The 22,216-nt window shown below is 34.5% G+C and overlaps 2 protein-coding genes across 3 annotated transcripts in view; both read left to right on the plus strand.

The window, feature by feature from the left end:
• LOC138329783 (gamma-aminobutyric acid type B receptor subunit 2-like) overlaps positions 1-17,238 on the plus strand; it is a 31,290-nt gene extending 14,052 nt beyond the window's left edge. Inside the window, exons 8-21 of the mRNA XM_069277077.1 lie at positions 558-618; positions 4,830-4,907; positions 5,845-5,995; positions 7,835-7,967; positions 8,224-8,331; positions 8,579-8,701; positions 9,083-9,184; positions 9,617-9,841; positions 10,513-10,671; positions 10,968-11,091; positions 11,394-11,565; positions 11,867-11,986; positions 12,663-12,814; positions 14,453-17,238. Of these exons, the coding sequence (XP_069133178.1) occupies positions 558-618; positions 4,830-4,907; positions 5,845-5,995; positions 7,835-7,967; positions 8,224-8,331; positions 8,579-8,701; positions 9,083-9,184; positions 9,617-9,841; positions 10,513-10,671; positions 10,968-11,091; positions 11,394-11,565; positions 11,867-11,986; positions 12,663-12,814; positions 14,453-14,490 (1,746 nt within the window). The 3' untranslated portion in view covers positions 14,491-17,238. The remainder of the gene's footprint in view (positions 1-557; positions 619-4,829; positions 4,908-5,844; positions 5,996-7,834; positions 7,968-8,223; positions 8,332-8,578; positions 8,702-9,082; positions 9,185-9,616; positions 9,842-10,512; positions 10,672-10,967; positions 11,092-11,393; positions 11,566-11,866; positions 11,987-12,662; positions 12,815-14,452) is intronic.
• Positions 17,239-19,191: 1,953 nt separating this feature from the next.
• Positions 19,192-22,216, plus strand: part of LOC138329622 (uncharacterized) — a 48,951-nt gene continuing 45,926 nt past the window's right edge. For both annotated transcript variants that reach the window (XM_069276716.1, XM_069276719.1), the window contains exon 1: positions 19,192-19,843. The gene's annotated coding sequence lies outside the window, so the exon portion shown is untranslated. The remainder of the gene's footprint in view (positions 19,844-22,216) is intronic.

Genomic DNA, 22,216 nt, shown 5'->3' on the forward strand with positions numbered 1-22,216 from the left:
TAATGTCTGAACGCTGCACGTGTTACGCAATCACATGTATGGTGTGACGTGTGTCGCTGTGTGGGCATTCAAAATAAATCATTGGACATTATAGAATGCTCTAACGACGTACATTGGGAATCGATAAAATTCTCTTATATCAGACAGAAAATGTCGATTTGTAATATACCTTTCTGCTACAAGATTCGCGAAGTGGAAAGAACTACGTACGTGTAGTTCTTCGTTATGCAGAAAAGCACCTATTCCATAACACATTAATGCTATTCACCATGTTCTCATTCAATGTTAACCTTCAAATATACCTTACGTTTGAAATATCATATCATTATCGAATCAAACTTAATATTTCTATTTTTTACCTGTTAAATGATCCGTTGATAAAAGTCACTTTGTTCAAAGCAATTTAATCTTTGTTCATAATTGTTTCGTTACTTATTCGTCAATATATACATATATATTTCTTTATCTATTTTTCTTTTTATTTGGGGGTGCTAGAACCTTCGTATTTTATAGACATCGTTGATAATTTCTCATCAAGTGTATCATTTGTGTTTTAGGGACGTGTGCAGTTTGACGGTGCAGATCGAATAGGCCATGTTCTTCTTCTACAGTATCAAGGTACGTGTTCATATATGACAACATAATTGTTAAAGCTGGTCGCATTAACGATATTAACAGTTCAGTGTCTACCTATCATAGAAATCCCTATCTTCTGTCTATGGTAAATAGGTGATAAAATTTATCCGCTTGTTATACCGTGACATTGCTGATGATACACATTCTGCATTTAGTTAGGGCGTTGGAATGCTGCCCCTATTGCATGATTGGAAAATGCGACGAAAGTTCGTATCTTATATTTGTACATTGCATTGATTTGTACTTTCGACTTATTACCGTCTTATGTAACATCGTCTCACGGTCTTTAGATGAGCGCTCATCTATGTGAGGAAGGGTCTGTGTTATTTCTGCTAGTCGATAAGGCATTGAAATGGCTGATCAATACGTTTTGACTTAGGTATGTAATTGTAATTGTCTCACAATAATGGTTTGAAAATTATTAATATATCCCGCATATCGCCAGTATTAAGGGAAGTCGATTACACCGTCAGCTATTATTTGAATAATTGTATGTAGGTAATCCTCCACCTCTCGAAAGTTATATAAGTTATAAAAGAAAGTGATTGGGTTCTCATTACCCCTACCTCTAGCTGGGTTAATATTGTATACACAAAACCAGCGTCGCCTTCATCAAAACGCTTGTCAACGACGGCAACATTAATATATTACACATGTTACAACATCGTTTTACAATATTGATCAATTTTAATAGCCGGTAGGACATTTCCAGAATGTGTGATGGAAGTTTGTTAGATTTATGGGAACTGTAATTACAAATGATATTGTGGATTTACATAAGACCCAGACTGTGTGCGATCAATCATCGTCGGCATGCTGAGTGAATCTATTGGAAGTCAAATCCAAAGGGCCTTATAGACTAAAAGTTGTACATGTAGTCTATAATATTGTTGTTGACTTTGCTATGTAACAATGTAGGATAATCAGATAATATTTCTATATTGAACAAGTAAAATATTTAAAACTATTCATGTTTATATTAACTTCGAATTTGCAAAACCATGCAGTAACCATAGAGAAACAAATTTAAGGTATTCATAATGCATTTATCTACCGTAGAGTCACTAATATTGCGGAGGTTTAATTTAACTAAATTCGCAATTTCCGCCAAATTTGAGGAATTTTCAAAAGTCATACACGCTGTTACGTAAATGATACTTTCAAATGCTACATAGATGATTCGGGGAAATAAAACCCCGCAAATAAGTTCAAGCCAGTAAATCGCGTTTAACAACTATACAACATACACATTGTCAGATTAATAAACTTAAATCTAATAGATCGTTACGTATTTTACCAAATTTGTGTAAGGATATCACCTTATCATTACCTGAGACACAATCGTCTTTAATTGCCATAGAAATAGTTACAATCCTAGATAAAGAAATTTTTTTTTTCAGATTGGACTCGCAACAATGATATCGATAGTTGTACATAACTCTTGTCTACGTTTAATATCTTATTCCACCGTCAGCAACCGCGGTTCATCATATAAAAACCACTTTCATCACGTTTTCTAATTGTAATGCAAGGTATCATTATTATAATGTGAGCATGGCTTTGTGTTTTTGACTAAATCAGAGGTAATGTGTTTTAATCATGGGAACTAATTTCTTTAAATGTCCTCCCAAAAGAGGTCTTATTTAAGATATAGTATACCTTAGCCTGTCAATGAGAGGTACTCTTGGGTTTGTACCCAAATCGACTCGATCACAATACAGCATACAACACCGATAAACATAAACCATCTGGAATAAAATTTATGGAAACATCCCACAATAGTCATGTAAATGGCGGGAAAGGAATGACTGTGTCTTATTTGAAGTAAAGTAAACCCACTTATGAAAGAGTATTTTTTCTTTCATACCTCGACGTTTTATTGCAATTTTACAACTATAATATCCCGCCATTTTGAAACAAATTCAAAGAAATCCACGGCTGAAAGTCAGTTTTTCATACATGAAAAATTACGTGATATTTTCAACAAAAATTCCGTTGTTTACATCTTTGATAGTAAAACCAGTCAAGTTTGTGAAAAAAATGTTAAAATTTTAACGAGGAAATAGACATTTTGTTGACGCCGTGACGTCACGAGGCTTTTATGCATGGGTCGCCATATAATACAGCCTCAGGCGTCATGAGTGTATTGCCCTAGACCAGCTAGAATCATACCGTAGGTATGAAAAAAACTCGTTGGTTATATGATTGCTATTTGTTTTAACTGAAAGACATTTCATTTGATCATTCTAACGCTCATAAAGAAATATTTTAGAACTGACTTGCCCGCTTTTACCTTAATTATTTAAATTGTACTTTTGCTGGTGTTTAATCTTCTTTTTTCTTTTTTTCTTTTTTTTTTCTTAATTATTCTGGCCGCCGATGGACAATTAAACTTAAACAAAGCCTTTTGGGACTTGCAAAGTTATCCCATAATGAGCGAATTTTCTTTGGACGATTTCATTTAGACCTATCTTTTCCTGCCTTGTTATTATATTATACTGTCTATCTAAATGGTTTTCCTAAAGGTTTTGTCAGGTACCACAGCCTAGAGCAGCATTAAACTTCACAGAGTCATTAGACCTCCCGACAAATCTATCACTCGATTAGTTCCTTCAATTCAGAGAACAAAACAATATGTTATACGACCTGCCTAATCGCATGTATTAAAAATCTATCAAGACATTGCTGGAAGCGGCCTTTTCTGATACAGAAGACAACAAGTTATACAGAAATTGGATTATGGATAGGGCGATTTCTTTCTTTATTGATTTCTTTTCCCCTTATTTCTCCCCTGAGTGATATACGTATGTTGAGTTGAATTGACTAGAGACAAGGGGCTGTGTTGATAGATCTCTATGCCAATAAAGACATTAAGAATGAATTCACAGATTCATCTTAATTCCTGCGATAACGGAATGATTATGCAAATGGGTAAGACATGCTCTTTTCTCTGGTTCCATTTTTATAGGAATGGGGAATTTATATATGTCCCGCGGGAGGGCTGACAGAGGGAAACACTAGTGGCGAATGTCTTTATAACCTGTATAATAGCGGGAGGAGAGCCGTGTTTACTTCCCATGTTTAATCGTGTCTATCACTTTACATTTTACATAGACTACACACTTTCTGTCTGCGAACGTCGGCGTTTTCTGATAATCACCAATGCCACATTGGTTCCACATGACTTTATAGCCGGTCCCTACAAAACAGGTTACTGTCGAGAAGTGCAATGTACTTAGAAACACGAATAAACATTTTGACGTAAGTTTCCATAACCGCCTGTTATTTACATCCCAAACCTATATGTTTTTCGTTGTTTAATAATACGGGCATATGGGCAATGATGACGCCAGGTTTCAATACAGGGGACAGAATATTTGAAGTAATAACTTTCTGTTAAAATTGGTCTCTTGAGTCGTTACCTTACCGAAGAGATGATAATGCAGCTAAATAGAGAACAACCAACTAAATATTTTTACATTGACCAAAGTGTTAAACTTTGTAAAAGTTGTATTTTTTACCTATTCATCATCAAAATTGATATTTTGAACCTAAATCTGAATATGAATTTCCATATTTATATCATGGTTATCTAGGAATAATTACTTGTCAGAAAACATTTTTACTTTTGAAATTCATAATTAGCCAGCTAATCAGCGGCAGGGTTAAAATTCTATCCTGGGCTCAATCTTGTATACACAGGGGCCATTTCGAAGGTATTTTTTATTTAGTTGGTTGTTCCCTAATACTCTACTTTATTCACACAATATAAGCGTTGCTTGGTTAACTTAGATCCTCAACCTCGCTAGTCTTTTTTGAACTAGCGGACACCCGAACGAACTCGCGGTATTTCCATTTGGCCATTCAGCTTCTGTGGAGGTGGGCGCGCGGGATATGCCTCCGATCACGCTATCAATTGCCAGGCGACCCGAAAGTTGGGCGAAGCTAGTGTTCAATCACGCCATCTCTATTGAGGTAACCAAACGACGTTCATGTTGGTCGAAAACTGTTTCCTTAACGAACACGCCATCACGTTTACAAAGGGGGAGTTTTGTGAAAAATGTAATTGGGTCAGTGGATGAAACCTATTACATGTACGTATACTAGCTAAAAAGTCTTTCAAGTCCCAAATAGAATCTGTATATTTTGTGGCACTCCATTAATGTTATAAATAAATTCTGTTTACGTTACAGGAGGGGTGATGGTGAAGATTGGCGAGTACAAGCGAGCAAATGATGACCTGATGTTATTAGATACAATACGATGGCAGGGTAAGTACACGGATAATCTGTATACTCATTGAACGTTAGTTACTTTGCTTATACAAATATTAACAAAATAATATACACAATTAGAACTCCATATGCTTCTACCAAATAAAACAACATTTTGGGTGTGATTTTGGGTGTACATGTATTCGGTAACATGTTTCTGTGAGAGACGTAATAACAAATCTAGTGTCGAATGTAAGATATTATGTCACACCGTTATCAAAGCATTCTGTAAAAACAGGAAAAACTCAAAATATTGATTTCTTAACTTCAATACAGCTGGAAACGGACAAAAATGATTTGGAAATGCTAATGGTTTCATGAACATTAATTGAGAAATAGTGCCCGTCTCTTTACATTTCGAAGGTCTCGTTTAGCTGAAACCTTACAACAGTGAGCGGTTATCTAACACACTGCTGATATTTTGTCGTGACATGAGCCACACTTTGAAGAAAAAAAATCTGTTAAAGTCGAAACAGCTATTGATTTCAAACACAATAAGACCCTCGGCGAGGTTGCATGCTAACATACAATTTTTGTGATTCTGACATCTCCGTGATGTGGCAGACGACCTAAATCTAATCAGCATTTTCATACCCTGATCAGACCGGGCCTCGCGCTACTCAGATGAATTGAATAATACTCAGGAGCTTCACAATATACGTGGTGGTGCTGGCCTTGTAAATGAAATGCAGTGTAACAACATTGTGATTCCTTAGCATAGAGAAAATCCGTGAGGTGTAATAACATGTCTAGCATTGACATTTATTGTATGTACTTTTGTTTTTCCTAATTAACCATTGTCAATGTTGTTTACTGCCGCATATTTTCTCGCTCGATTTTGTTGTCATCATTTATAATTATGCTCGTTTTCGTGATGTTTTGTCCGCATCATATCGAGAAATTAATTACTTACTAGTAGGCGATTTTTTTTCAGGAAATGGTCCACCGCGTGATCGTAACCTGCGCCGATGGGAAGTGCAGAGAGTGTCAGTCGCCGCGTACAGTGCCATATGTTTTCTAGCTGGTATTGGCATCGTCATGGCAACAGTATTCCTAACATTTAACATAATATTCCGTAACCATGGGTATGTCGTTATGGACGCAATATATCTAACATTTAACATCATATTCCGTAACCATGGGTATGTCGTCGTCATGGACGCACTATATCTAACATTTGACATCGTATTCCGTAACCATGGGTATGTCGTCGTCATGGACGCACTATATCTAACATTTGACATCATATTCCGTAACAATGGGTATGTCGTCATAGACGCACTATATCTAACATTTAACATCATATTCCGTAACCATGGGTATGTCGTCATAGACGCACTATATCTAACATTTAACATCATATTCCGTAACCATGGGTATGTCGTCATAGACGCACTATATCTAACATTTAACATCATATTCCGTAACCATGGGTATGTCGTCGTCATGGACGCACTATATCTAACATTTAACATCATATTCCGTAACCATGGGTATGTCGTCATGGACGCACTATATCTAACATTTGACATCATATTCCGTAACAATGGGTATGTCGTCATAGACGCACTATATTTAACATTTAACATCATATTCCGTAACCATGGGTATGTCGTCATAGACGCACTATATTTAACATTTAACATCATATTCCGTAACCATGGGTATGTCGTCATAGACGCACTATATCTAACATTTAACATCATATTCCGTAACCATGGGTATGTCGTCATGGACGCACTATATCTAACATTTAACATCCTATTCCGTAACCATGCGTATGTCGACTTCATGTACGAACTATATTTAACATTTAACATTATATTCCGTAACAATGGGTAGGTGATAAAAACAATTTCTACCACAATAGGCGGTGTTATTCAACTCTCAGGTCATTGAATAAACACTGCAGCTGTTGATTACGAATTTGTTTATACCACACGTGGTATAAACTCTGTACGCATTCTGATTGGCTGACACGGTGAACTTTGACCGAACTACTTCTTTCTCAGTGTCACGTCATCATTGTCAACGTCATCAATATTCAAATGACGTCATCCTATGTTGTGATGGCCGCTTGACGTCCAAAACTGCAGGCTGTTGGAAAGCGTATGCGCCGTGGTCATTGTGTCAAAATACGTGACGTTTTCACACATGTTAAATTGACCTTTTATCATTAAACTAATAATACATCTTGCCGGACAAGAATTTTACTGATGAGTTTCGTAGTTTTAATGTGTATGAAACGAACTTGATCTTGACGGTAATAGCTTGATGATTATCTGGCCGGAAATAGACGATGCTGTGTCGTGCGAATGCTTTTACATGTATACATGTAGTCCGACATTGAGTTTTATTTTCTGGAAGCAATTTTTAAGATTTGAACTCAATAAGACGTTAAATGAGTATTATTTGACCCTAAAAATGTTCCCAATTAGAAGAATTTGATATCGACGGATTCTTTATCAAACGATGACTTTTGAATACTAATTAGTGTATCTTTGCTGATGAAAATATTACTACACCTTATTTGCATATTTCGGTAAATACACGTTACCGTATCCCTGCCGTATTTCTATCGGCTAAAAACGAATATTATTGTGGTAGAAACAGGTCACACTACTCGTGGTTGTTGAATATTGAATTTATTCCACAAGAGTGAGTTATTTTTCAAAAGTTACAAAAGACACGAGCTTAAGCTTAAGCTCGTGTCTTTTGTAACTTTTGAAAAATAACTCACTCGTGTGGAATAAATTCAATATTCAACAACCACTCATTGTGTAACCTCTATTTAAACAAATCATAATTCTAGGAATCGTTAAAGAGGAGGGATTTTTTAAAATTTATATACATGATATATGATATGATAATTATGCTGCTATAGAAACCTGTTTAAGAATTCGGCTGAGTTTTTTTCATTCCAGGTATATAAAGATGTCGAGCCCCTATATGAACAATGTCATTATAGTAGGGTGTATTCTGTGTTATCTGAGTGTATTCCTCCTCGGGACAGACAGTGGTGTGGTGCCGACTCACGTCGTCAAATACGTATGTGTGGTGGGTATATTGATAATAAAAAAGCAAACTTTACAAAACATTGTCTTTTCCATTGATCCATTTCTCAACTGCCATGACATCTTCGTTAATAATGGAAACGACGTCCACAGATTGTCTTTTCAAGTTTGCAAAAAGGCCGAAGTCGATATAGGTGCAAGCGAAATAATGACAACGCGAAACATTTTTAGCTTTTGCAGTATATTATTGTATTTAAGTATCCCTGCCAGTTTTATTTTTTTGTAATTCTATTTTTCAGGCTCAGTCATGGGTGTTGTCCATAGGGTTCTCGCTTGCCTTCGGAGCAATGTTCAGCAAGACATGGAGGGTTCATGCCATTTTTACCAACATCAAACTCAACAAAAAGGTTGTTGCTCACCATGATAGTTATATCTCTAATCAAATGTTTTAAGCGTAATAAACCAACATCATATTCTGTACTGTTCTTAAACGCCCAGTCTGTATGAAAAAGGAAGAATATAACTTTATTCTTAATTTCCACCTAATGCATAAAAATATGTTATGTGACTCATTATAAACCATATTTTATGAAACGATATTGATAATGGATTATTAATCTTATGTGTTTTCTATTTGCTTACAATTCCTTGTAGATCATCAAGGACTATAAATTATTTATAATGGTCTGTGTGCTGGTCCTAATCGACGCCGGGATCCTCAGTGCTTGGCAGCTTATGGATCATTTATATATGACAACTAAAGATCTTCCAGCTTTGGTAAGTCCGCTATGTGTATTAGACAGTTAAGAACTAAGACATGACATCGGCCTTCACTGAATAAATGATTCCGAATATTCTTCACATTTCTTACTAACATTACAGCAACCGAAGATATTCTATCATTTTAGAGCATTTGAATCCCAACATTGCATTTTTTTCGAACCTGGCCTCAAGATAATGAAAAAAATATTCTTTGACTTTTGGTATTTTTGATTGGCTAAGACGTCATTTTTTATTGATCCTTGAGCGAGGTGTATTGTTGGAAAATTACATACCTTTTCATTTAGATTAGAAGCAAACGTCATTATTCTGTTTTACATTAACCTCTTCATTTATATTCGGATTAAACATTGCTATTGTTTCACCTTTAATGTACAGGTGGTTGGTGAGTATGAAGTGATCCCTACGATAGAATACTGTACCAGTAACGCCATGAAGATCTGGCTGGGCAGTCTGTACGCCTATAAAGGTTTACTACTGGTAAGACGTGTCCATTACAGGATTACGTTTTCTCATATATTATTTTCGGGATTCCGATTGCCATTAATTTTGATGGTGAAGGAAATGCGTATATTTTTCCCAATTGATTTATACATTATCTTGTTACTTTTTTGTCGTTGAATAACCTATTGAAATATATATGCCATTAATATAAGTATTCTCAAATAAAGGAATTAATCACAGCCATCATTAGTTATAAAACGTCCAAATGAATTTGACTTTAGAATTGATGGTAGCAGTTACCAAGGTTTCCTTTATCTATATTTGAAACTATGGAAACTGAACGAAACATGGGGAAATTATGATAATATATGGTTTGAAGCTGTTGAAACATTGAATAAAACAGTAATAATCATGATAAAATATGGTATAAATTTTTTAAACATTAGCTAGAGATGGTTTTCATTGTAGGTGTTTGGGTGTTTCCTGGCTTGGGAGACTAAAAATGTCACTATATCTGCCCTGAATGACTCCAAGTACATCGGCATGAGTGTTTACAATGTGGTGATCATGTGTGTCTGTGGGGCGGCCATCTCCTTCATCATCAAAGATCAGCCGACCCCAGCCTTTGTTATCATTAGTCTCTTCATTGTCTTCTGTACCACCATTACACTGTGTCTCGTCTTTGTGCCAAAGGTAACTGACAACATGTTAGGAATACATTTACTAAATACGTGTGTTGTCACATGCATGTCAGAAATTTTTTTTTTTCTGTTCATTTTTTTAAATTCAATTGTGTAATGAAAGTGTGTAGGAACCTTTTGCAGAAGAATGTGTAGGTTCACCATAATGATGAATAAATGTTGAATATATCTGTAAGTAATGTGAAAGCGGTAAAAGTTTGTGTTCAAGATTAGAATAATCTATTTAAATATTGAAATTTGTGTGCAAGTCCTACTTTGAAAGGAACATAATGTTATTTATATGTCTATTGAATAAAAAAATGGGGAAAGAATAGGTCCATTTTATCACAGAGTGCATATTGTTTGCTTTGTGTCGCCCTACTAATAGAGATTCAGCATATCACATATCGTGAAACGTTAATATTGATAATTAAGATATATTAAAACATGTATTAAATGACATACCGTAAATCTGGACATTTTGATATTGGGAAATTTTGGTGTTTTGTATAAAAACGAGTGATTAATTTGGGCATTTTTGTGTGCCTATTGTACTTTCATAAACGTTTTTTCACAATTCATTGAATACAAAACAACACCAAAAGATTACCACATCCACAATATCCAAATTTACGGTAGTTTGCATCAAGTAGAATCCAATTGACGTGTTGATGGCTTTACCAGATGATTGAGTTACATCGCGATCCATCAGGCGAGGGGCGGCGGATCAGAGCAACTCTCAGGAGGAAAAAGAAGAAAGCACAGGAAAACGGTACAACATTCCAGAAACGTATCAAAGATGTGATAGAGGAAAACAAAAGATATAAAGAAATCATAAAAGAGGTAATTAAAAATGAAGAAGATGACAGGAACTAGGAGTGTATTTATCGACTCTTAGTTAAATCGAGCCAACATCTTATATAACGGTACCTAGTGTATACGATAGCAATACCGCATCAATATGAAACAAAATAACATTTCATATAACATTATTAACAAAATGTTACGGATCCATTTCTATCGCATGATGTCAGTTGATTTTTGCCACACTGAAAATTAAAAAGACACTGCTCATATAATGGAGTAACAGTCTTTCATAGTACTTTGTCAAACTTCATTTTTCTGTCCTATTTCGTTAGAAGAGTGCTGAGATCAAGAGCTTACTGGAACAGCTTGGAGAAGACCCCAGTTCTTATGATGTCGACTTTAAACCTCAGCTACACAAGAAGGTGATTGAGCTACGCATGTCAGATGTTTCACCAGGTACGTAAAACGTTTGGCTCTGCGTTTCTGAAAACTACCTTAAATCTGCAGCTTATATTTCTGGTATAATGAACATTGTTTCATTTTGTAATAATTTATTTTTATTCGGATAATAGGAATATCTATACAGTACATATAAGTCCTCTTTTCAATAGGGACATTCATAATGAATGAAAATGAACATTCGAAATAATTTAGCTTCTACGCAAAACCGATGGCATTGTAATTGAAGGAGTTAAAGTAAAATTAGTGTTAGATATTTTTCCTTATATAATTTGTAAGTAATCTCTCATATTTTAAAGCGTCTTCGGCGACAGAGATGGACAACATGTCGAGCTTCTCTGACGTCAGCGCATTTACGCACACCACGTGCTCGGATTCTCCCCAGGTCCGACAGCGCCACCTGTTGAGATCTAATAGATCTATGGGAGGAAGTGATTCTGAGTGCATGGAACTCTCAGAAACAAATTTGAAGTACGTCATGACACTGCTTAAAGAAACTCCATTACGTATATTTACCCAAATGTCGGATAATCATAACAATGCCAAATATGAAAGTACATGTATTTTCAAAGATAATAAAAGAAAAAAAAAATAAATAAACTAAAATTGGCACAAATATCGACTTATCTGGTATAAGGAAACAACTCATTCTATCCGACATAGCAGTACAATCATACTTCAAATGCTAAGTTTAAAAAAGTAAATAAAATATGGTCTTATACAATTAGTACCAGAGTTTATATGGTGATTCAAAAGCTTGCTTCCCTTCCAGAAAAAGCAGTATGTACAGACCGTTTATGCGTCAGTTGTCGGCAGATTCGGACGGGAGTAGAGTAAAGAATGGACCGACAGAAAAGGACAGGATTGATTTCTCATCAACTGAAAATTATGGGTATTAGGCTTATACCAAGAAAGTTGATATCAATGATCATATGCATTAATGATTTTTCATAACAAGAAGCAACATATTTTCACACATCGCACAAGCATTGTTTAAGTTTAAATTCAAATGTGTTGGTAGGAAGGGTAAGTCAAGAAACACTTATTTGAGGAGAACAGTGCGGTATTTGAGTCCCCTACCTGTGAAACCGGAGGGGACTATAGTGTCTGTCTGTCTGTCTGTCTGTCTGTCTGGATTTGGTTTCCAGATGATAACTTGAGATCGAATTGATGGATTTTGATCAAACTTCATACAATGGTTGCATATAGGAAAATATTGGGATTAAATTTGGGGTCAAAAGGTCAACTACAAAAATAACTGTTACTAAAAATAGATCATTTCATAAAGTTTAGTTTCCGGAAGATAACTTGAGAAAACATCAACAGAATTCGTTCAAACTTCATACAATGATAGCATAACTAAGCGAAAATAGCTTTGATTAAAAATGTAGTTGACGGCAGGGGACGTGAGTTACTTGCTCAATTGCTCTTGGAGAAAATGCTGTGATATATTTTTTTTCAAATAAATATCGAAATTGTGATAGATATCTATGAATTGTCCAGTCTAGTATATCTTTTGTCAAATTATAATACCTGATATTAGACCAGATATTTTCCCCGGTTGGCAGATACACTAGCACGCTTGACCACAGCTGTGTCCAGATGAATGATAAGGGCGTACAGGCCGGAGAGGGACAGCTGAGCAAACGACCGAGATGGAAACCGCCAAATAAGGAGTCCGAGTGCATCAACAAATACGAAACTGTGGCTTCTATATCAGGTTTGTATCCGTAAAGGTTTGTATCATCTGACGTTTTAGTTTAAAATATTTTGGCAAAAGTATTAGTTAAAATAATGTATATTATTTGTTTGTAAATTTCGTTGATTTAATCGATAAAATAAGCTCCGGATAGAGTTACAATCTAGACGTATTTCTCTCAACGTATCTGACAAAAAATCTAGATCATATTTATCTCATGATCATAAGTTTGGTTGATGTCTGATTCACTTTAAGTTCTTGTCGATCAAAACTACTGATTGTATTATTAAATCTAAATACTAATTTTAACCAAACTACGTTATACTTCATCGCTGGTCGATGCATGTGTCATGTTTGCATTACTAGATAGTCAGTATATCAATTGGTAAACAGTATATCCATGTTTGCACATATTTTGTTAGGTAGAAAGTGACTGCATGCAATTATCCTAGCTTGGTTGACTTATTGCACAATCTACCCGACCCAATCCTATATCAACCAAAGACCAGCCCAAGTTATGTCTCTTTTCCTGAACAACATTTTTAATAAAACAGAAAGACATAAACTTATTTGTTCTCATATTTTAGTAAAATAAGATCTCATTTGATGCCGAAATATCGTGGTGATATAAACAAGATATTTTCAAGCTGTATGCTAGCTAGATGCCTTATACGCATGTGCTAAATTGTAAACGATGCCATGAACCATAAATGCCATTAACAGCATGAACGCCCGAATTTGAATTGTATTAATACATGCATTGTAACTAATATGGATTGTTTATTAATCTGGAATCTCGTTAGACGGACAATCTTCATTTCCCTTATGCAATAAAACTACATGTATTCTGCCATTAAAACTCATTTCCGGGTACATTTGTGTTACAAATAAATATGCGTTTCTTCTCCTTTGCGTAAAAATTATCTTTAAATTAGCTATGTATAGAGTTCATTAAACATTTCTACCTTTGGGTTTAAGGTTCATGTTCATGGTTAATCTTGTGATATTGTGAATACCTACAATTACTGACACACTGATGCTTCTGATCGAAACTATTAATGCTAGGTTTACACTATGTTCCCGGCCTAAAGAACAATTCGTATTATTTCCAGTACAAATGTGACTGTTGACGTGTATTTTGTAAAACGACATGTAAATTTCAGTGGGGTGCAGCTATATTTTTTTTTTTTTTTTATACCAAATAACCAATACATTTGATATTTCCGGTCTAACGAGGTTCCATTGAGGATACTGTCTGAGAAACAATATTGTGTAATTCTATGTTACTAACAATGACAATGCTGATGTTATGCCTGATGATATTGTTTGCCTCTTCATACGGACTACAAGTGTGGGTATTCAACGATAGACGTGTATCAAATGATTACACAAAATTATTAAGGCTATATATTTATTGAACAGATTTAGTTTGACATTAATCTCCTAGAAAGTTCAGAACCGTGCAATTCAATTCCAATTTTTACTTCTTTGATTCATAGTTTAATAACACATAATTCATCTGACATTGATAAAATTGACAAAGCAGGTTCTTGTTTTGGTACCTTCTAATACTACGTGAGTTTCGCCCTCGTTTTCACTTGTAGTCCAGAAGAGTGTCACGTGACCTGTCTGTAACTAACAATGACTGATCTGTTGCAGAGCATGATGGAGGACAAATAAAACTAACCCTTCTGTAAATAGTAACGGTATGTACGGTGGGCACTATCTCGTCAAATCTCATACAATCTCGTCAAATCTCTTACAATCTCGTCAAATGCACGTGCATATAATTAGTCAAAGGCAGATTATTTCAATAAAAGAAATGCAACATATTTTGTTTATTTTTTTTAATTCTAGAGTACTAATATTGATTTGATGGATTAAAACAAATAGCTTTTCTTTCATGTAATTGTAAGTATGAGATTGCAAGGTGAGGATTTTACGAACAATATTCTAGATGGCATGAAGTCATGATATTGAACTATACAGTGATGTAGACGATTTATAACGTATGCGTGTACTAACATCTAGATTGATGTACTAAAGTTTTGCATTTTGTAACCTGCCAATTGTATATTAAAAATTTGTTGTTATAGAGATTGGACTGGCACCTGTATAACAGCGTATGACTAGACCACAACAATATTATGTATAATCTTAATTATAATAAGCTGCATATTTTAGAATAGACTTTATTATAGTATGATTTCTACCAGTATTGGTTGTTATGTTGCTTTGAGCCATTTAATACTATTATCACGGACAGTTCATAAGACCATCACGCGGTCTATTTGTCATCAAATCAAACTATTTCATGTCTTGCCCCAGTTTAAACGTCCCTAAACTTCTCTATTTTTATTTCTCCATATTAAGGATATTGACGATATCTCGTGTTTGGTGTTTAAGAGCTTGTGTTGCTTTTATTTGGACACTAATACATTCAAGGGTATATTTTTCCTATACATTTCTCACTTTCTTGGTCTCAAGCTCTTAATTATACCGCCTTTGCCAGAAATTCGGACCTCTACTATTCTTTGGCCACTCCCAAAGTAATTAATGTGCATCCTTCAGCTCAATGTTTTATGCGAAATATCTACATCCAGTAACCTTGAAGCTACGCCGTTAACACCCGAGGGTCAAGTATTGAAACCAAACCTTCTGTACTTACTTTCAGTTCTGAAACTGCCATTGTGTTTTCCCTTGTTAATACAAACCTGAGATAGAGTCCTGGAAATTAATTAATCAGGAATGCCACCATATAATCCGTACCCCTCCCCCCCCCCCAAACCCCAGAGGTCAATATCATTTACGTTTGTATACTTGGTGATGGTTTTGAATGAATCTTTTAGAATCCTTGACGGTAGAAATGTCGCCAAGCAGACGTCTGAACGCGCTAATACAATGCAGTCCCATGACAGTTAACGCCCTTGTCCACGAGGAGGTGACACTTCCGGTGCCTGCATGGCAGCATGGGTACAACGGAAAAGGAAAGGGAGAATCGGATGTCCTAGAACCTCTTCTCGAAGGATGTAGGCAGGCTGCCGTCAAGACGTGTATAACGACCAAAAAACGAAAGTTAGAAAAGCGACTGGACGATATTACGGAATGACAAACTGTTGGATGATTTTTTTTTTAATTATATCTCTTTGCATAATTTATACACCCAATGAAATATTTGCTTGTGACGTATATACTAAATATTTACAATCTACCTACAGCATGTCTCATGAACAGAACTCTAATTTGTCCTTTAAAACTTCTGTAATATCGTTCGATGAATTTAATTGATTTAGTTTCATTTTAGTATGAATGCTTAAATTATACTCCATCGTTTTGGAACATAGAAAAAGGTAATTAAACTGTCTCTGTTAATTGCAATACCAGAATATTCATTCGATTCTTTTAGACATAAAAATGTAATAAAAATATATATGTTAAGCATTTGCTCTCTTGAACAAAACGTGTAGATCTAATCACACGTTGACTGCTAGTATGTTTCGGCATTGCTCTTTACATTCCGTAGTGCATGCTATGATTTACATACGGTAATGCATTTTTCATTACATTAACCATTTCCAAACCTTCAAACATGCTGGAGGGTAGCTATCAATGTGAATTACTTTGTACAAGACTGTTTATTTTATGGGACCATAATTTTATGTTTTATATCTCGTCATCACGAAAAGGACATATGTTTTATGAAACATAAGGAAGCTGTTAGATCCTTTCTGATTTTCTCGGTACCTTATCAAGATCCTTCATATGCCAATGTTTCGGTATGTAATGTATGAATGTTAACCGATTTAAATGTAAATATGATATAAGCTATTTTCAATGAAAATAATGTAAAATGCAGAAAATTTAGATCGATGTACCATCTAGCTTTCTCTTCTTTTACGTTTATTGTTGAAAATTTGATAGTTCTTTTAGCACAAAACGCTCTGTTTCAGCAAATTCGTTTTGATTGCTAGGCCAATGAAACCGTGTTGACTCTATCGACATTAGTTTAGACCATAAAAGAAGCACTTGTTGAACAATGTAACTTCCACAAGCTTGTGTGTCTATTGGAATGTAATTTTGTATAACTACCACAAGCTTGTGTGTCTATTGGAGTGTTGTATTTCTTAACCTCCCATACAAGAGTGCACTGTCTGTGGTTCTTAAACTGACCAGTGGTAAGAATTTTGAATGCTTTTCCCATATATACATTCACCCAGATTGTATTCGGTGCTATTTGCAAGCAAAGTTGGTATGCATAACAATTTGGCAAGTTATGTTTGTAAATAAATATTTGTATACGTGTTCTGCTATTAATTCAAAGCAGTATAGCATTAATTAACTCAGCCAAATTTTGGTTATCTCGATAGCGTTCTACAATAATCTTATTTTATTGTTATTGTATTGAGAAACATAATGAGGCGCTGAATAAAATTTCATCAAAGTTATTCGCTTGGATTGTTGATTATTTTTTACACATGTTGAACCACAAATTTTAGATAAAGACATGCAATTGGTTTCCTTTATTAGATAGAATACAAATGACGCAGGCTAAAAATATTTTAAGTAAACAAGGGTATTCAGCTGGTAGAGCGTTAGAATTGTACCTGTTGCCTCTATTGTATGATCGTAAAAGTAATTCAGGGTCTAATATTTTCTCTTCTATCTAACTGACTTTCTTCTGCTAACATTAGGAAGACTTTGTGTTTTGCCGATGTTTCTTAAAAGTTTCCTCCTTTTAAAGCTCAGACCTTTCTTATCTAAAAAACAAGATTCAGTTATCAGTTTGTCCAGAGTTCTTTCCTCTGGGGCGGCGTTGTACTATTTTCTCAGCTTTTTGGATATCCAAAATGTGAATTCTTGATATCATGAATTGATCTCTAGATATCAAGAATCCGAATTTTTGGATATCGAAATTTCGAATTTTGGATGTAAAGAATTCGAATTTTGGTTTTTTGATTTCTTGATAACCAAAATTGTATTTCTCGATATCAAAAATTCGAAATTAGGATATCCAAAAATGCTGGAATTTTTTATATCAATAAATCGTATTCTTGATATCTAAAATCGTATTACGGATATCCAAAATTGTGTTTTTGGATATAAAAAAATATTATTGGATATGAATAAAGCTGTAATTGATTTTTTAATATCAAGATTTCATTTCTGGATATCAATAATTAATTTTTGGATATCAAGAATTTGAATTTTGGATATCCAAAAAGCGGAGAAAATAGTACAACGGCGCCCCATACTTTCCAAGCCTTCATCCCTCGGATCCTTCCTCTTTTTGTATAATCTCATTTGCGACAGTTATCTACGATGGCCCGTTTGAGCCTGTCAAATTACAACTACGTTATTGAATAAGTTGTACGTTTATAAATTGACAAAGTGTACATGACCATTTACTCTTTAGACGTTGTACATTTATAAATTGACAAAGTGTACATGACCATTTACGGTGGGCAGGGCAAGATATCGGCGTGAATTATTGGGAGACTGGTGAATGGGGATGTTAAATTCCAGTCTTGACCTTTGGTTCAGCTTTGATTGATATTGCAGCGATAACATGACAAACAATAAAACGCAGGCTATCATCAGTTCGACATTCCCTGTAAATGCAGTCAGTTATATAGTATGTGGTCTTCAAATTTTATCTATAAACATACAAATGCAACTTAGGTGTTGTCTTGAAAACATGACCTCAGCAGATATAATTGTCTGTATACAGAAAACAACGTGGGGACGTGGTCTGCGTTTTATTGTTTGTCACGTTATCGCTGCAATATTAATCAAAGCTGAACCAAAGGTCAAGACTGGAATTTAACATTCCCATTCACCAGTCTCCCAATAATTCACGCCGATATCTTGCCCTGCCCACCGTAAATGGTCATGTACACTTTGTCAATTTATAAATGTACAACTTATTTAATCAGGTAGTTGTAATTTGACAGGCTCAAATGGGCCATCGTAGTTATCGGACTCATTTTAATATAATCTTATTTGTGGAAAACAAACTTGAAATAGAGGAGATGTTAAACTTAGAGGATTATTGTAATTAGTATCATGAATAGTTTATCTATACCCTTTTGTGTCTTGGTGAGTAAAAGTTTTGGTTGATTTTTCGCAATCTGTGGGTATCAGAGATACTGTGTATTTAGCACCTTATTTGAGACCTTATATGTCTCCAGCATCAATACGGAAGCCTGTAATAAAAAAAAAAAAAAAACTAAATAGGATCATTGACGTTGGTTATATTTACTCCGGAACTTGAGATTTGTATAAGATTTTTTTTTATCATTTAAAACGAAAAATCTTATGATAAACTGAGAGAAATGTAGAGGGTCAATTCAAAACTTTTAGATGGGAGACTCAATTATTCACACTTTAAAGTGAACAGTCGGGCAAGGATGGCTAAAGTCGGTAAAATGGTGTGAATGTATCCAGTATAATTTCTTATGGAATGGAAAAATAAAATCTCTCGTCAAAATCTGTCTGCGTACGAAGAAATTAATTTAAAGTATAGAAATTCTAAAACGTCCTCCCGGCTCACTATGTCCGTGGTTATAATTACATTCCTCGCTTTCAATGCTTTCAACTTTTCTTTACTTTAATGGTCAGAACTGGGAAACTAAGCAGAACTTGACCGCCGTATTAATATGTGAGAACTTTCGGAAGGCCAATGAACGCATTTAGACTGGTTTTCTTTGCCCGACTATTCACTTTAAAAAGATCAATGGGGTAAAAATGGTGTAACTTGATTTTTTTTTTTTTTTTTTTTTTTTACATTTTCAAGCATTAAAGTATCTACATTTTTTATGAAAAAGATATTTTTAGAAATCTTGCAAGTCACATTTATTATTTTTATATTTTCTAATTTAAAAATATGATACTTTGTTTAGAGTACGAAGAACGACAACTCTGATTTGAAACGCGCGAAATCAAAGTTACCTCCCTTGTGAGAGTTCTTCCAGTATAATGTTGACAAACTTAGGTGACAGGTGGGCGGTTAATGTCGATCTGTCCTAACACGGGGAAACGCGTAGTACACAGGTAAGGTTATATGTGCATTAGGCTAGTAGGTGATTTACAAACGACGCATATATTAATTCCAAATAATATATGTTTGTGGATATTGATACACGAAAGTTGTTAAGTATAGGGAAGTCAATTAATCTGTTGATGAACTGAAGTAACATCACGTCGTGTTTTTCAATACCGACGTCTAATATTATTGGATTGAAGTAACGGTTGCACACATGATAGAGCTAAAGATTGAAGCAAATCAGACGTGTTGCTGTTCCGCTACTAATGTTAACTTTATTTACCTTTAGCCCATGCCCATTTCTTTACATATACAGTAGCTCAGGGATATCACCATTCACCAATAGAATTAATATCTAGTCATTATCTAACAGTCTAAATAAGCCTTACAATAAGCCTAAGAGGTAAAGAGTTGTATGATAAAATGGCAATGTTTTGTAGTTGAATGTTAGCACTTACGAATTGGACACTTTTTGGGTAACAGACAAATGCTGTATAAATAGAATATTTCGAATTAATTGATTTCATAAGTTATAAAGTTTATCAGAAGGAAGCTATTATTTTTCACAAGATAACACAATTAACGTATCTTTTATTCATAATCATAATGGTCATTATAAGTATTTAAATAGCTGTCCAAGAATGCACGCAGCATGATCAAGATCTGAACCATTCTGATCTATCGGAAGTATACTCCCAATTTTTGTTTCATATTCTATCACTACTGACGATGTGAAATGAATACCGTTCGATACTGACAGAAAAGCGAAAAGGAGTTATTATCATAGATCAGAAGCAACAATGTATGTGGAAGCTACACACATAATCTGTATTGCATTACATACAGTATTCAACCCAATAAGTGCCAAAGGTGCTAAAAATTGAGAAAAAAAATGAATTTAGAGCCACTGCATGCACGTACATGTACATGTACTCAAAAGGACCAATTTTGGCTAACATTTCACATTTTTTGGCTAATTATTGCACAGAGAAAACCATTAATTGTAATCAATTTGCAATGGAATATCAAATTAAGAAAACCTGTACAATGTTCATACATGTAGTTGCAGTCTTCATGTATTTATTTTGAGGTGCAAATATATACGTTTAGAACCCAAAAAATAAGGAAGGGTTGAATTGGGTTGAATATGGTATGTGATCATAGTTATAGCTACAAGTATTCATACGTAACATTGATGTGTATATACTGATCTGACAGACATTTTAAATAACGGATCATATTCAGGTTATAATTTTAATACCATTATAATCGATACCCTCTACATCTATTTCCATTACTCCAAATATAAACCAGCACACATACATAGGTGTGAATTAAACTTTCAATTTTGAAAATATCGTTGATTCAAATCTGCACTGTTAAAGTTTTAGATTGTCCACATACATCGAGGTACCAGCTAGCTATCAGTAAGAATTAAGCCTATATATATAGGTATTGATAAATCTGGCTGCTATACCTACACCAGCTGTTCTCACTCTATAATGACAGGTACAAACAACATATGGCACCAGAATTCTACTGGAGTCATCTATTACAAGTTTATGTGTGTGGCAGGAAAAAATGTCAAACCACTCCAGTATAGCTGTTTATTTTGTTTCCAGTGTACAGCCAACTGCAATTCAAATTGACGGCATTCACAATAATAATTAAGGCATATGTGTTGTAAATTACCAGGGTATAACTAAGAGGTGTTAAATATATAGAAAAAGTGTGTGATGTACAGAAAGGCATCACATAATACTTCATAAATCACATTGTAAGTATTTGTTAAGAAGAAAAACATCAACAGAACATTGACTTTAGTCAGTGATCGAGACGTACAAGATCTACGGTTGGATACTGGTATCCAATATCAATACAGTATTGTTACTCATTCTAAAAAAATACTGGTCATATCCTTTTTAAAAAGTACTAATATTATAATTGTATCATTATTTGAAAAATGAACACTGATGATTAATTAAAGGAAATTCAACATGTAAATAAATGAAGGAGAAAGACACTGTGTGTAAGAACATTACATTTAATATATGTCTTAAAAATTCTGTTTGAAAATGAGAAGTCTGCACAACAGTGTGTTAATGTTATATCAAATGAAATTTACATGTAATATATGTTAGACAAGCTGTATATTTCTTTAAAAGTTTTGGTATTGTTAAAATACCGGTATTGTTTCATCGATACCAGTATCATACCATTTTGTTCATAGTAGTATCCCTACAACAAGACAGCTAGCTACAGCAATAGTACTAGTCATGTAGAAGGTACTAAATAGCTTTATAAGGAACAAGAAAAACACTTATCTCACATCTGAACAGGTACACACTGAAAATAATGGTCACAATTTTGTAACAGAAATC

Source organism: Argopecten irradians, chromosome 8, assembly GCF_041381155.1.
Source record: "Argopecten irradians isolate NY chromosome 8, Ai_NY, whole genome shotgun sequence".
Taxonomy (NCBI): domain Eukaryota; kingdom Metazoa; phylum Mollusca; class Bivalvia; order Pectinida; family Pectinidae; genus Argopecten; species Argopecten irradians.